We start from the raw sequence: 18,202 nt of genomic DNA, 5'->3' as shown, positions 1-18,202 counted from the left end.
AAGATACGTAAAGCTTTGTTTGGATTGATTTAGGAGTGTTGTTTTAACTATTGTTTCAAATTACAAATATTTTTCTTTTTATAAAAAATATTGCAATGTTATTTGTAATTAATTATTTTAAAGGCCTCAAGATAAGTTTATTTTATATAATATTAGTATAATAAGGATTTAAATACTTAAACTTTTGTTTGTGTTAAATAAGAAGGCAATAATTTCTTTAATTCAATAGAACTTATAAACCGCCATATGATTTCAGTACTTTCGTACAAGAGGATTGGTTGTATTTCATAAAATATGCTGATTGTTAAGGAAAAGATACTAAATTTTTGTTCGTGTTGCTTAAAAAAGCAAATATTTCTTCTCTTATATCAGAAATAATGCAACATCAATTGCAATCAGTTATTATAAATGCCTTTAGATAAGTAATTTTATATAAAATGTGAATAATTGAAGGATAAATATGCATATAATTTTGTTTTTGTTGAATAAGAATGCAATCATTTCTTTATTTTAATGTAAATTATTGACTGTCATTGGATTTTTGTACTTTTTAAAGTTTAGGATTGGTTGTTTTTCATAAAAGTAAAAGAATATCAGAGAAAATATACTAAAATCATGTTGTTCGCATTGTTTAAAATTACCAATTTTTATTATTCTGATAAAAAATAGTGCAATGTTATTTGTAACTAGTTATTTCAAAGGCCTCAAGATAAAATTTTTTATAAGAATTTTTATGATGTAAGGAGAATAATACTTGAATTTCAGGGAAAAGATACTAATTTTTTGTTCGCGTTGCTTAAAAATGCAAATAATTCTTCTTTTATATCAGAAATAATGCAACTTCAATTGCAATCAGTCATTATAGATGCATTTAGATGAGTAATTTTGTATAAGATGTGAATAATTTAAGAATAAATATGCATTAACTTTTGTTTTTGGTGAATAAGAATGCAATCATTTCTTTTTTTTAATGGAAATTATTGACCCCCATTGGATTTTTGTACTTTTATAGTTTAGGATTGGTTATTTTTCATAAAATTAAAAGAATATAAGAGAAAATGTACTAGATTGTTCGCATTATTTAAAATTACCAATTTTTCTTCTTTTGATAAAAAATAATGCAATGTTATTTGTAACTAATTACTTCAAAGGCCTCAAGATAAGATTTTTTTAATAAGAGTTTTAATTATGCAAGGAGAAAAATATTTTAAGTTTTGTTTGTGTTGAATACAAATGTAATAATTTCTTTATTTTGATAGAAATTATGAACCACCATCAGATTTTATTATTTTTTGTACATCAGGGTTGGTACTATTTCATAAAATATGCTGAATTTCAGGGAAAAGATACTAAATTTTTATTCGTGTTGCTTAAAATGCAAATATTTCTTCTTTTACATCAGAAATAATCCAATGTCAATTGCAATCAGACATTATAAATGCATTTAGATCAGTACTTTTGTATAAGATGTGAATAATTTAATGATAAAAATGCATTAACTTTTGTTTTTGGTGAATAAGAATGCAATCATTTCTTTTTCTTAATGTAAATTATTGACCAACATTAGATTTTTGTACTTTTATAGTTTAGGATTGGTTATTTTTCATAAATTAAAAGAATATCAGAAAAATTATACTAAAATGTTGTTTGCATTGTTTAAAATTACTAAATTTTTCATTTTTTGATGAAAAATAATGCAATGTTATTTGTAACTAGTTATTTCAAAGGCCTCCAGATAAGATTTTTTATGAGAATTTTAAATATATAAGGCTTAAACTTTTGCTTGTGTTGAATATGAATGCAATAATTTCTTTATTTTGATAGAAATTATGAACCGCCATTTGATTTCAGTATTTTTTGTACATCGGGATTGGTTGTTTTTCATAAAATATGCTGAATATTAAGGAAAAGATACTAAATTTTTGTTCATGTTGCTTAAGAATGCAAATATTTCTTCTTTTATATCAGAAATGATTCAACGTTAATTGCAATCAGTAATTAAAAATGCCTTTAGATAAGTTATTTTGTATGAAGTGTGAATAATTTAAGGATAAATATGCATGGACTTTTGTTTTTATTTCATTCTAATTGAACTTATTGACAGCAATTGTATTTTTTTTATGTCATAATGGGTTGTTTTTCACAAAATTAAATGAATATCAGAGGAAAGATACTAAAAGTCATTCGCATTGTTTAAACTCTAACAAACTACCAATATTTCTTTTTTTTATAAAAAAATTCAGCAATGTTATTAGGTCTTTCCACTTTTCCATGGAAAGACCTATTGGTTTTCTCCTGATTATTATTAGGTATTTCCACTTTTCCGTGGAAAGACCTATTGATTTTGTTCTGACTATTAGGTCTTTCCACTTTTCCGTGGAAAGACCTATTGATTTTGTTCTGATTATTATTTTTTTTTTTTTTTTTTCTTCCGCCTAATTTTTTTCTTGCGTAGTATTGTTGTTTCATAAGATGTTGCTTAGATATTTTGTATATGATATCGAACAGTTTATACGCTTTCGAAACTGACAACCGCTTAACCGAACACTTTACGTTGTGAGAGTTATCTCCCCAAACACTGTTTTTCTTGTGGCCACTACTCCTTGGCAACCGTAAAAGATAACGACATATTTATTTTACCAAATTGCTTGCTTTATCTTCAGGATGTTGAGTTTGGTTTTCATCGAAGCGTTCCGGAGACTCCATATGAGAGTTATTTCCCCTTATGCATTTGATATAAGTGATATGCATTTCTAACTGGTAAACCATAAGTGAAAGAGACCTAGGGTCTTTTGATTTGAGGTCCTTGGTCCCAAAAAAAAAAAATTTGGTCAAGGTCATATTCTAAATTTTAATTTTAACTTATTTTCACTTCTTTTCAAAAACCGTATAAGATATCGACAACATATTGTTACTAAATTGTTAGTTGCGACATGTCGTAACACATACATTTCGGTTTAAAGGGTGCGCTAACATTAAATTAGAGTTTTCTCCCCTCTTGTATTTAAAAATACGCGTATGGTGATATAACTCATTAACCATATATAATTAAGACCTAGGGTCTTTTGATTTGAGGTCCTTGGTTAATGACCTTGAAATTGAGCTCAAGGTCATAGGTAAATTTGACGTTCTAGATTTTTACCTTTGCTTTTACCTCATATGTATACATGATAAAGCCATTGGACTTTTTGCATAGGTTGCAAGCCATTTGAGACCTTGGAAAATCCAACTAGAAGTGACCTTGTGTAATCCGGAAGTAGCTTTTTTTTGTACTTATTTAATATAAAAGTATATAGGACCATATATTTTTGGAATCAGTGTCAAGTAAACATTCAAATTATACCGGAAGTAACATTTTTTCAAACCGGAAGTGACAAATTATCTCCCTTATTTAAAAAAAATGTAAAGAAACCATATATTTTTGGAATCAGCGTACAATAAGCTATCATTTGACGCCCGAAATGACATTTTAAACCAAATTTTAATATTTTCATATCAAAATAGATCTTTATGGGTGGAAAGACCTTCAATTGTTCTCTGAACAATTGGTTTTTAATTATTATTTTTTTTTTTTTTTTTCTTCCGCCTAATTTTTTTCTTGTGTAGTATTGTTGTTTTATAAGATGTCGTAATCTTTTACAGTTGCAAAGGAGTAGTGGCCACAAGAAAAACAGTGTTTGGGGAGATAACTCTTACAACGTAAGGTATTTGGTTACGCGGTTGTCAGTTTTAAAAGCATATAAACTATACAATATCATATTCCAAATATCTAAGCGACATCTTATGAAACAACAAAACTACGCAAGAAGAAAAATTAGGCGGAAGAAAAAAAAAAATAATTAAAAACCAATTGTTCAGAGAACAATTGAAGGTCTTTCCACCCATTAAGATCTATTTTGATATAAAAATATTAAAATTCGGTTTAAAATGTCATTTCCAGCGTCAAATGAAGGTCATATTCTAAATTTTGATTTTAGCTTATTTTCACTTCTTTTCAAAAACCGTATAAGATATCGACAACATATTTTTACTAAATTGTTAGTTGCAACATGTCGTAACACATACATTTTGGTTTAAAGGGTGCGCTGACATTAAATTAGAGTTTTCTCCCCTCTTGTATTTAAAAATACGCGTATGGTGATATAGCTCATTAACCATATATAATTAAGACCTAGGGTCTTTTGATTTGAGGTCCTTGGTTATTGACCTGGAATTCAGCTCAAGGTCATAGGTAACCATATATAATTAAGACCTAGGGTCTTTTGATTTGAGGTCCTTGGTTAATGACCTTGAAATTGAGCTCAAGGTCATAGGTAAATTTGACGTTCTAGATTTTGACCTTTGCTTTTACCTCATATGTATACATGATAAAGCCATGGGACTTTTTGCAAAGGTTGCAAGCCATTTGAGACCTTGGAAAATCCAACTGGAAGTGACCTTGTGTAAACCGGAAGTAGCTTTTTTTTGTACTTATTTAATATAAAAGTATATAGAACCATATATTTTTGGAATCAGTGTCAAGTAAACATTCAAATTATACCGGAAGTAACATTTTTCAAACCGGAAGTGACAAATTGTCTCCCATTTTTAAAAAACTTGTATAGAAACCATATATTTTTTGAATCAGTGTACAATAAGCTATCATTTGACGCTGGAAATGACATTTTAAACAAAATTTTAATATTTTCATATCAAAATAGATCTTTATGGGTGGAAAGACCTTCAATTGTTCTCTGAACAATTGGTTTTTAATTTGTAATTAGTTATTTTAAAGGCCTCCAGATAAGTTTTTTATAATAATTTTAAGTTAATAATAAAATATTGAAAATAATACACCGAAATTTGCAATAAATGATGATGTCATTTCATTTTTCAGAGCATTTTCGGAAAAAAATCCCAAACGCGATAAAAACCGTTTACTGTAGCACTTCGAGTATGAAAATATAAAACCTAAATAAAAACGAAAATCACCTTTCTTTTATAACAATATTTAAAATCAGTTTTATCTGCATATTTCTTTTCTTTTTAAATTCATAAAACTTTACTGAATAATTACTTTTGTACCTGAACGTTTCCTATTTTCTGAGGCGCCATTTTAATTAAATGAAACGAAACTAAGATTCCGTAATTTGTATTAGTTCATCATGTGACGTAGTAGAGATCAATCCGTCAGAAAGGTCAATCGGTCTGATCCGTCCGATCAGTCAAATATTTTTACTATAAGTTTGTCGGATTGGTGACGTGAGTTTGACGCGAACTTGACTGATCGGTGACTGATCGATGACCGCTGATTGATCGCTAAAATAGTAACGCCTAATGTTGCAAGTACTGTACTTTATGAAATGTTCACCTGGGGAGATCCCGGCAGGTGTAAAGCTATATATAGACTAAAGAGAATAAAGGACCTGGGGAGATCACAGCAGGCCTACGAGACTCCGGGGAGATCCCAGCGGAGTAAAAATAATAAATTAATGGATTGGGATTGTTTCGAGTCATCTATACATCTTAGCGATACTTTAACGCCAATCCAAACGTTCAATTATTTCAAAGCCCAGCTTGAGGGAAGCGTGGCTCAAACAGTAGAGGTATTCGCTTTGACTAATGCAAATTTCAAAACGGCAGTCAACATTCTTACAGGTCGTTACGGTAATCTATTGCGCGAGAACACGGGAGAGGTGATTTGGTCTTAGAAAATTTACTCAAATCAATAACTAGATAGAGCAGGACAAGGAGTCATGGAATCAGACATATAACTGGCCACTGCATTTTTCACGAGTACGCAACCAAAATCAAGATCATTCAACAAGGGCAAATCCACAGTCAGAAGGAAAATACATGTTCAGGTGGACACTTACCAACAGAGTGAATTGAAGGAACAGACGCAAACACGAGAAAGCAAATTGTCAAACAGAAACAGTAATGCTTCAACTGTTTAGGGTCACACCGAGTGGCCGCATGTAAGTCTACAAAACGATGGAAAAAGTGTAAGGAATGCATCATACTAGCATATGTAAAGGAAAAGAGATCATTATAGGTAAGTCCCAGGAGCTTAAAATACAACAGTCAGCGATAAACGTAGTTGAAACAACAGATGAAACTAGTGTAATGTATTCATCACAACAAAGTCACGCCATTCTTTTGAAAACAGCAATTGCACCAGGACGACCAAGGAGTAGAATCTAACATCTTATTTGACGAGGGAGGACAGCGTTCTTTTATAACTCAGAAATTAGTGGCTAAATTGAAAATTAGCCGACGGGAAAAGTCAGCATTCATATGCCTCCATTCAGAGATTTATCTCATAATGTTAGAAACTTAGACACTACTACAATACAACTGCAGACCGACACAGGAGAAAATGTGTGAATAAACACTCATCGTTCCATTGTTCCACAGATTTCCGTCCCGATTAAGAACAAGATTTTGCATACTACACGCAGCTTGTTACACTTAAGAGAACTTAAAGTTGAGAACGTTTTGAAATCAACCTACTCATAGGCGCGGACTACTACTGGGAAATTATCGAGGACAAAGTTATTAGAGGATAAGGACCCATCGCTGTCCAGTCAAAGATCGGATTTTTGTTATCAGGACCAATCAATACAAACATAAGCCAGCCTTCAACATCTACAGTTCTTTTGAACGAGATTTTATACCAGAACATAGCTATTGACTACAAGAACGGAAAGTACACGGCAAAGTTTCAATGGAAACATGACCATCCAGGTCTACCTTCAAATATGGCTGTTGCTAAAAATTATGACAGTGAACTTATCGCAATGGCTCGTACAAAGCAGACCTCACGTAAATCCACCTGAGGAAAAGCCCCAAGGAAGAAACTTACCACCAAGACCGCCCTGAAGAGCACACCTGCAACTCGTGGAGTCGAGAACAAGCCAGGAACTAGTAACTTGCAAAGAAGATAATTGTTTCGTGAAGCTGTCGTGTTTGCTAGAAGTAACATTCATGAATGGACTAAGAGATAAACTTCAATAGTGATCAGTTAGGGTTAAGTGACTATAGTATATATTTTAGATGGACATTAATTACTACTAGTATTTCTTTTATCTATATTGTGAACTTAATTTTTTTTTAATTACTGGATTTCATATTTCACTTGTGTTGGCCCCCCGAATGTCGGAAATAAGTGAAGTACTAACATTGAAATATGGTAACGTTGTATCCATAATGCTGTATTGTATGACGTTATTGTATAGATTTCACAACTATCACCACGATTAAACGTATTTATTGAGATTCCACAACATGTACATGTTTTTTGTCGAGCCTGCCACATTTATATTGCAAAACCGAAACATACTGTTGATTCATTATTATTCCTGGGATACCACTTTTCGTGGATTTAGTGAGTATAGATTAAACACAAATATAATGTTCAACGAAGTACACATTTTGTAAAGGCTTGTGTACAGACTTTCGGAAAACCAAAAATCCAGAATCCACGAAAATACAAGTTTTTCTCAATCCACGATTGGAAAATTGAAAAATACGAAAATAAATGAATCCACAGTAGCAATCCTACATTCCATCGTCGTTGGCGTCAATATTTAGGTTCAGTTTGTTGTTTAAGTTTTTTTTACATTAATAAAATTGTCAAATCTTTATGGAATTTTATGAAATTTGGACAGAAGCTTTTTTACAACCAAAAGACAGTATTCAGAGCCAATGATAATTTCTTTTTATTTTCCCCTACTTAACTGATAAAAGAAAGGAGTTTTTTTGCAGTTAACAAGAAGATACAATCTAGGGTTAAAGTTTGTTACACATAAGTTTATTTGTCAAACCTTCATAGAATTTTATGAATCTTTGGCAGAAGATTTTTTATGATACACAGATAAGGCCTTACCTTGACCTATAATGGTTTACTTTTATAAATTGTAACTTGGATAGAGAGTTGTCTCATTGGCACTCATACCACATCTTCCTATATCTATGAAGTACAATTTTGAAAGAAAATATATTTCTTTCATTTAAGTATTTTACTGATAGATCGACTTATTTTTTTTTTTTTTTTTGCAGTTAACAAATACAGACAGTCTTGGATTACATTTTTTTGAAATGATGAATTTGTTAACCTTCATGGATTGTTATGAAACTTGGAAAGAAGTTAATCTTTAAGATCAAGAAAGGGCATTTAAAGAAAAAGTTAGATTTTTTTTTAAATCCTGTATTTTACTGATAAATGGACTTGCTTTTTACCGAAAACATAACATTTTTATATATATTTTTTACAGCAGTTATCACAGGTGAGACATAGGGTTCAGCTGAAAACCTTTACGATTTTTTTTTTAATTTTTCTTATCAAAGTAAAAATTATAAAATTTCAGTATAACAAGCTTCTAATGCAATTATATAGACAAATAATGAAAATAGGACTATGTATTTGCATGTATATTTCAAATAATATAATTTAGCAGATAATTTCTTAAAAATGTATGATTGACGTTTAGAAATAAATTTTAATCAGAATGGTGACCTGCGTAAATAAACAATTCTAATGCAATTAGTTTGTATCAATGGCTCTGATTGGATGACGACAAGCGTAAAATTCTCAATCTCCCTGTCTGAAACTTAGGAAGCCGACATTTTAAATTCCGGAATAAATTGACATGTAATTTCTCCCATAATAAGCAAAAAAACTCACACTTGGACCTACAAATCTTTTTTTCATCAAATTTTATTACATTTTGAAGCGGACAAGAACCCAGAAAACGCCCGGTGTTTACGTTTGATGCCGGAAGCACACCCATGACGTCACCTAGTTTAGGCGCCAAAGAAGATAACATCATTTCGCGGAATTTTCGTTTAATGAAAATTTTACACAGAAATAATGACTAAAATTGAATGATTTGTTTATTTTGCATTAATTAGAGATAAATGTATTGTATTAGAAGCTTTGCGGACGTCCATCGGTAGTTTTACTGTCGCAAATACCCGTTTACATGTCTCCGCTACGCGTCGCCAGTTAAACTAAATTTGCGACAGTAAAACTACCGATGGACGTCCGCAAAGCTTCAAATACAATACAGTTATCTCTTAATTGACCTTTTCTACTTTATCATAAGAAGAGTCACTTTTCTATTATTCTCACTTCATTGGTTTTCCCATTACATATGTCACACCACGGAAAGAACTGTATTGACAGGAACTCCAACAAAACATTTGTACATAAAGTAACATTCCCATCCCAATTATTTCTTTAGAAAATAAAGGGTTCCGACTCAGTTTTTCAAGAAGGTAATAACATCTGTGTGGGATAAAAGATCTAAAAAATTAGTTAATATTTAGCAGAATTACGCATGAAACTTAGTTGCAATTGGAAGGAAGATAATATTATTTTCTCTTTGTTTATTATGTTTTTATACTTGGAACTTTTTAATTGGTGAATCTCTGATAATAAGAATAACATGTACCTGAAGAAGAATGTTTGCGAAAAATAATGTGATGCACCTTTAGCGTGAAGGATGGCGAAGGATAACTCAAATTAGATTTAAATGTTGTCAATTTTTATCGAATGTTACAAAAATACTGATATTTTTCTCTATCCTCACATTTTATAAAAATGTAGCCGTTTTTACTAAATATTACCCAAACGTGAGACCCTTTGAATACCATTTGAATGAAAGTTATAATCATAATTTTTAGATTTATAAAAATAACTTAATTATTGCAGCAAAAATCTAAGTTCACATACTGCAACTAATTTGAGGCAAATATCAAAATCATACGACAAGTTTAAAGTAACTTTAAACTATGAATGGTTTAAAGTTAACTTTAAATTTAAGTTTTAAATATTTCTGAATTAATTTAAAGAATGGTCATGATCATTGGGCCACAGCACTGTAATATTTTATTGGTTCTTTAGATTCTGTCATGTTCACCGGAAAGGCAGATCTATGGTTCGAACAAAGGGTGACGTAATAGCCCTAAATGGTAGAAATAGCGCCTATAGCGAAGCAAGACGGAAAACAGTTTGGTACGATTTTTTTCTTCTTCCTTCGCTAGGCACTATTTCATTATGCAAAAATATGTCTCTGCTAAAACTGAAATGTTCATGACTTGCGGGTATTTTAACTCTTCAGATTTTTAACCCGTAGAAACTGACATATTTGTCATGTATTGACATGGTCATTAAATTTCATTTCCTTAACAATTAAGTACTCACCAAGTTATTTCGGTATATTTCATTTGCATCTTTATGACATGTCGAGTTTATTAACAGGTACTTAACGATTTTGAGGCATTGCACTATAAACGTTTGAAGTCAGTTTGTTGGAGAAAATATTTTCCCGAAAATTTAAAATGACTGCTACAAGCAAGCGCTGCTTTAAAAATAATTAAGCGTGCGTGTTTAAAACAAAAGCTCTGCTAATTAAGGGCTGATTGGTTAATTCAAAATTAATGAGCATTCTCATTGGTTAATGAGTATGATCTCGCAAAACAATTAGTAAACGAGAAGCACATGCAGCAGTGACTGGTAAACCCCCTTGCTGATTGGATAATAATCTGAACACTTGAGAGGGCACCTGAATAACTTATGTACAGCATTCCAAAACGTATTGTGTCTTTATAATCTTTTTATATAAAATAGTTCCAAACCCCCTTGCTGATTGGATAATAATCTGAACACTTGAGAGGGCCCCAGAATAACCTATGTGTAGCATTCCAAAACGTATTGTGTCTTAATAATCTATTTATATAAAATAGTTCCATGGTCACAGGAATATTGACTTTTGCCTACAGGAATTTTATAACTTCTTTGGCTATTTATTTATCTTTGAATTTTGGCACCTCAATAGGCTTTAATTTAAACAAGGTAGAAGGCAGATTAATAGGCTTTTTCATTAATACCTATATAAAATTGTATATTGTGTATATATCATTATAATATTGATAAGTCTAAATTGAAAACAACGTTCAAACCTATGATTGCGTTGGATAAAACCGCAATTTTTATACGTGTGCATGCAAAACAAATTTCTTGGTAGAGGGGTCTAAATACAGCACAAACAACATTTTCCAAAAGACCAAAAAAGTGAAAAAGTATATTTTAACAAAACGCATTTGACTAGCAGGTCGAACAACGGATATGTTCTTTAACCCTGCTGACTGTCATTGGCGATTGCCAAATAAACGGATCACCAGATGTAACAAAATGGATCTTAACTATTAATTTAAATTATAATATTGTATGTACTTTATGTAAATGTTATTATTATTTTGAGGACTCTCAGGAAGATTCGTTTTAACTATTGGGATTATCCTTTTGAATTTTTTTTATTTAGATGTTTATAAACATTTATATCAAATTTCCAGATTTCAAAATTATTCCATATTCAAATAATTCCTTGTTTTAACGAGATAGTTACTGAATTTTTACCTTTCCATAAATTTATTGTCAAAATATTGTTTCAACAGCTGTTAAACAATCTTTAACTTTATATTTGTTTGAAATTGATCCATGAAAAATTACACATTTACAAATAATTTCATAAGAAAATTTGACTATTTAGACATAGAAAGTCTCACCAGCAAAAATCAGGTTTGTTGACATGAACAAAAAAAGAATAAACAATAAATAATTAGTAAATTCACTCAAAAACTGAATTCTTTAAAGTTTAGGAGAAATTGATTGAATCAATATATATTTTGTAGTAATCAACATTCTTATTATGTCCCTTTTAGCTGGATTACGTCCCCTGCAAGCCAGACCTTCATCTTAGTCGACATTTGAGATCCTTTGGCCATTCTAAGGCAGATCTCAATCGACTTACTATTACCATCATAGACCACAACACTGCTTGGTCTAGGGAGGAAATCAATCACTCAGAAAGATTTTGGATAAAAAAATTTTAAACCAACTGGCACCAAATGGGATCATGTAAAACTGTAGTTCTAATCGTGCAGTTCTATTCAGTTGGGTTGTAAAACTTAGCAGTCTCTGTTGTTATTCCTTTACCTTCGTCAACTCTGCAATTCAAGATTTATACCAGTTCAAATCGCACAGTGCTATCCATTTGGGATGTATAAATACACAGCCACGTTGTAATTACTTAACCTTCGTCAACTTTGAAATTTAAGAATTATACCAGTTCAAATCGACCAGTGCTATTGCTATTAATTTTGGATGTTTAAATACACAACCTCTGTTGTAATTACTTAACCTTTGTCAAATTTGAAATTTTAGTATTATACCAGTTCAAATCCATCAGTGCTATTCTTTGGGAATGTATTTCTACGCAGTCTCTGTTGTAATAACTTAACTTTCATCACCTATGAAATTTTAGAATTGTACTAGTTCATATCGCACATTACTAATCTTTTTAGATGGATATCTATGCAGTCTCTATTGTAAATACTTAACCTACGTCATTTATGAAATTTTAGAATAATACTAGCGTTCTTCAGATTTTAATTGTATAACTGTAGAGATTGTTTCAGTTAAATCAGAATAGATTGATATGATTCATTTTATATCATCATAATCATACTGATGAATGATATCTGTTTTAGGCGTGTATATATATATATATATAAATAAAAAGTTCGTTGTAATATATATATATATAAATATTTCATGAAGTAGCTGTGTTTTGAAAAAATGGAATTGATGAAACTTTGGACTCAGATATTTTATGCTTTTTAATTATTAATTTTATACCAGAGGACATAAATACATGATACTGCCGGATGTAAAAATGTTCAGGAAAAAAAATACACGGAGACCATATCAAATATGAAATTTTGTGTGTGTAGAACATTAATATAGAAAAGTGAAAACCAATACAATGTACCTTAATAGCACACTTACTTATGAGGGAGATCAAACTAATTATTATGTATACTGTAATTTCTGGAACTATTGGGTCCATTTTTAAATGTGATTTTTTTGTCAAGCCTGCGACATTTATGTCGCGAAAGCGAGGCATAGTGATCCTATATTCCGTCTTCGTCAGCGTCGGCTGCTTCAACATTTAGGTTCAGTCTGTGTTTAAAAAATTTAGACATCAATAATTTTGTCAAACCATGGAATTTTATGAAATTTTGACAGAAGCTTGTTTATGACCAAAATACAGTATCCAAAGCGAAATTTTGAAAATATTTAATTTCATTTTTACGTATTTTACTGATAAATGGACTTAATTTTTTTACAGTTAACAAGTAGATACAGTCTGAGGTTAAAGTTCTTCAGTCATCAATAATTTTTCATACTTTCATGGAATTTTATGAAATTTGGAAAGAAGCTTGTTTATGACCAAAATACAGTATCCAGAGTAAAATTTTGAAAATATTTATTTTCATTTTTCCGTATTTTACTATTAAATGGACTTAATTTTTTTTACAGTTAACAAGTAGATACAGTCTAGGGTTAAAGTTTGTTACACATCAAATACTTTGTCAAACCTTCATAGAACTTCATGAAACTTTGACAGAAGCTTTTTTATGATTAAGAGATAATGTCGGAAGCAAACTTTTGAAAATATATTTTCATTTTCAATATTTTTCAGAAAGATGGACTAAGTTTTTTTACAGTTAACATTTACAGACAGTCTGGGATTACATTTTTTTGACATGATAAGTTTGTAAACCTTCATGGATTGTTATGAAACTTGGACAGAAGCTAATCTTCAAGACCAAGAGATAGCATCTAAAGAAAAAATTAGATTTTTTTTTTAAATTCTGTATTTTACTGATAAATAGACTCCTTTTTAAAGTCAACATTACACTTTTACACTGACAGCAGCAATCGTAGGCAATACACAGGGTTCCGCGGAACCTCTTAGGAATTTTTTTATCAATGTAATTAATAAATTGTATTAGAGGAAATACTGCATGTATCAGAATCAAAAATGGTTTTTTTATTCAAACAATACCCCACCTCTAGACGAATGGGACATGAAGGTTTACCCTTGTCAGTCTGTACGTCCATACGTCCCAAAATTGGTTTCCGTTCTCTAACTTAAGTTTGCCTCAACCAAATGTTATGATACTGATACACAAAGTTCAAATTAAGGTGGCGTCACTTTCACCCTTCTCTAGTTATGTCCCTTTATAAATGGAAAAATTGCCAATTTTGTCATTTCCCCACTCTAACTTCAGTTTAATGTGACCAAATTTTATGAAACTTCTACACAATGCTTATTACTCCTGGGACTATTATACTAACTATTAGTATAATAGTCCCAGTTACTACTTAACACAAATCAAGTTCGAAAATCGAGTGGCGTCACTTTCATCCTTTTCGAGTTATGTCCCTTTATAAATAAAAAAAAATGCTAATTTTATCGTTTCCGTACTCTAACTTCAGTTTACTTTGACCAAATGTTATGAAACTTTTCCGCAATGCTTATTACCACCAAACACAGATCCAGTTTGAATTTGGGTGGCATCACTTTCACTGTTCCCTAGTTATGTCCCTTTATAAATGGAAAAATTGCAGAATTTGCCGTTTCCACACACTATCACAGATCAAGTTCGAATTTGGGTGGCTTCTCTTTCACAGATCTTGAGCTATTCCCCCAAGTTCATAAATGGAAAGTTGCCAAATTTGCTGTGTCACTCAGTTTCAATGGAAAAAAATGTCAATAGGTTTAGATTAGGACATTGAATCTTGCATATATACAAGCAGGGGCATCTGTGTCCCATTGACACATTCTTCTTTTATAAACATTAGCTTCAACTGGCTGTTCAGGAAAACAGTTGAACATCACAAAAACTTCTAAATTATAGTAAATAATATAAAAAGTCAAGTAGTATCGAAGTAAAATTACAATCACTGACTTTTTCGTGTTGTGATAAAAGTTCAGTTGATATAAACATGTTTCACTATACTTTGTCATTTTAGGCAGTCTTCCAAACCTGGAAAAGTTAAGAGCAGAGTGTGAGGATGTAAAGACACTAATTCCTCTTATGTCTCAATCAAGTGATGATACTGCACAAGATACAAGTCAAGATATAGATCACTATAATAATGATAACCTAGAGTGCGACCTTTACAGTCCTTCCAGCAGTGAATTGACAAGTCCCACACATTGTAGTTATAGTATTTCTCATGATAACAGTCTTGTACATCATGAAGATATTAAAAATACTAATGTAAACAGGTCATATATGCAGATTCATGGTGTGTCAACAGACTATGGAAATTCAGCTGAATTCCTTTCTCCTGTTAATAATGCAGTTTCAATGGATGACCTTGACCTTCTTCCAACAAAGGAGGAAATAGTTAAATGTACTGAAAGAGATGATTTGAAACAGAGCAATTTATTGTGTAAGTGAATTTAAAGTGCAAAATTTATCCTAAATATTTTTGATTGTGCTTTATAATACTAAGGAGATGTGGTATGATTGCCAATGAGACAAGTATCCTAAGAGTTATGATGATGTAAATATATAAGCAACTATAGGTCACCGTACAGCCTTCAATAATGACCAAAACCAATACTGTAGTCAGTTTTATAATATCCCAACTTGACAAAATGTGAAACAATTCAAATGAGAAAACTAACTGTCTGATTAATTGACAAAACAATAAACAAAAAACACATATGACACACACTACCTAAAAAAAATACTAAATTACAGGTTATTTACTTAGGACAGGTGCATAGAGAATGTGACGTAGTTAAACATGTTTGTAAGAACTCAACTTTTCCTCTAAGGTGGAAAATTTGTGGTACTGCACAACATAAGAACAAGTTTGTAAAGGTCTGCAGTACGTTAATAAAAGTCATTCCATTTTGTTTACTTTACATCTTATACTAATAATAATAATTATAAATTATTTATTTAAAGAGGGTAAACACAGTTAGTTACAATAACTTATCTTCCCTGAGGCCCTCTAATACAAATTACAATACAATCAAAAACAGATATGTTACACATAGTTTATTTACAGTCAAGTAGTTCAATGATTTATTATAAACATGATAAGAGATAAAACTGCTTAAGAGGTACATGTAAAAATATAAATATATATATATATACAAATCAAAATAATACATTGTGGAAAACAGAATCTTACCAGGACTGTGTCAAGTACTTCTTGATACTTTGTTTAAAAGTAAAAGTGTTTTGGCCTTTACACATTTTGTGTGGTAGTCTATTCCATAGCACTAATCTTAAACAGCTGAGCTAAGGTAATCAATAAGGTTTTCAAAAAAAGATGTGTTAAACTCTTTTTTTCTCTCAGATTCTCAGCAATACTGTAAATGCATTAACTATTGCATGCATTATAATTGCGATTTTTTTGGAATTGAACATAAGTGAGGTTTAATTATTGCGATTTTAGGAAAAGCTTCATACAAATACATGCATCAGATATCATAATGCGAGTTCTTATTGTTGCGATACTCAAGGAGTCGCATAATTCGCAATTATAAAAACATTGCAATAATTTCTGAATTTACATTTATCTCAGAAATATATAAAGTGTCTTTATTATGTTTTTTTGTAACATATTTATTTTAATTTTGATAATGAAGAATTTATGATTAATTAAGTTAGTAAATTTTAAACTTTAATTTTATTTGATTACGATATTCATAAAGTAACTTGATTACCACAAATTATTATTTCATCTTTAACTGAAGAATTCTTGAAAACCAAGATTTATACAAAACTATGAAAACTATCCAAAGTAACAACAAACATAATCGGATGTAATAGTAAATATTTGATGAAAACTGGTGAGGAAATGAGTATTTAAAAAAAAGTTTATAAAAAATGATTATATTATTTAGAAAAATAATGAAAAGGGAATAATTGTTTGTCCACTAACTGTAGAGGATTATTATTATTATCAATATTTTGTCTGCATGTTAGAGAAACAAAATTTCCTAAAATTATAACACAATTTCTGAAATATCCTTACAAATTATTATCTTAGCAATTTAATAGCAAGATGATTGCAGATAGCTTGTAGAATGCATGCAGAGTATGTAACAACTAAGATTATATAATTTGTCACTCACTGAAATTAAAAAAGAAATTTTCCATTCTTTTTACTTATCTTTGAAATACAGGAGCTACGAATCTCGCTTCCAATTTCTTACTTTGATAACAAAATTTAAAAAAGTTTTGATGGCAAGGGTAGTTTTTAGGTCACTTGGCCTATGTTCAAAATCATCAGTCTTCATCTGTCATCTGTCATCCATAAGCCTTTCATATTTTGCTCTTCTTGACAACTACCTATAAACAGAATGTAACCAATCTTTGCAGAGATGTTCATTACACGGTCATATCTAAGTGTTGTTACTTTGGTGTCGATTTGTCAATAAACATATCTGCTTTGGCCTTTTCTAATTTATGATAGATTGAATTTAGGAAAACTTCTTCTGAAGAACAACTGAACCAATTCAAATGACACTTGACAAATATTTCTTTTTCCTTGAAGGTCATTAACAAGTTTAATTACTTTGAAGGCAACCAGTAATTGATCGTAATTCAAAATCACCTCATCAGAGTTTATATTGCAACTATTTTACTTATCCAAGAATAGATGTAAATAAGATGAATATAAAACAACCAAAAACAGTCTGTCGAAGGTACTTATCATGTGTTTGTTACTTTGGTCCTGATGAAAAGTCAAATACATTTTGAAGGGGCAAAAAGGGGTCCAAATCACCGTCCAATTGGTCTGATTTTCAAATACTATCTTAAATTTGATAGATATTTTCATTTGTTGGCCAATACAAATGTTGTGACTTTGAAGCCAATCAGAAATTCATAGGTCAAAGATAACATTGAAACTCGATGGGGAAATGAATTTTGCTTTTGTTTTGGGTCCTTGTGAAAAGTCATATATTAGCTTCAAGGGGCCTTAAAGTGGTCCAATTGATCCGATTTAAGATGTTCATCTCTAGTGCTACTCATCCAATTGTAACAAAACTTTCCAGATGTGTCCCTGATAATGTCTAAAGCAAGTGTTTGTTACTTTGACCTGAAATTCAAAATAGCAACAATATGAGGTAAAAGTTTACATAGAAACCCTATATGAAAAATAATTTTACTTTTTTATTCAAGAAGAAATAAAGAAAAATGAGAACAAACCATGTAGAAATGTTCTTTGGAAGGTACCAAGTGCTGGGTTTTTTTTGTGGTCTCGATGAAAAGTCACGTATGGCTTGAGAGGTTCATTTTCAAAGATCGTCTATCAAATTATTGAACCAATTGTAACTAA

The 18,202-nt window shown here is 30.7% G+C and overlaps 1 protein-coding gene across 1 annotated transcript in view; it reads left to right on the top strand.

The window, feature by feature from the left end:
• LOC127701234 (coiled-coil domain-containing protein 149-like) overlaps nucleotides 1–18,202 on the top strand; it is a 312,275-nt gene that overhangs the window by 284,241 nt on the left and 9,832 nt on the right. Inside the window, exon 11 of the mRNA XM_052205059.1 lies at nucleotides 14,867–15,292. Within this exon, the coding sequence (XP_052061019.1) occupies nucleotides 14,867–15,292 (426 nt within the window). The remainder of the gene's footprint in view (nucleotides 1–14,866; nucleotides 15,293–18,202) is intronic.

This window comes from Mytilus californianus, unplaced genomic scaffold (genome assembly GCF_021869535.1).
Source record: "Mytilus californianus isolate M0D057914Y unplaced genomic scaffold, xbMytCali1.0.p SCAF_5, whole genome shotgun sequence".
NCBI classification, from domain to species: Eukaryota; Metazoa; Mollusca; class Bivalvia; order Mytilida; family Mytilidae; genus Mytilus; species Mytilus californianus.
This window is presented reverse-complemented; position numbering and strand designations above follow the sequence as displayed.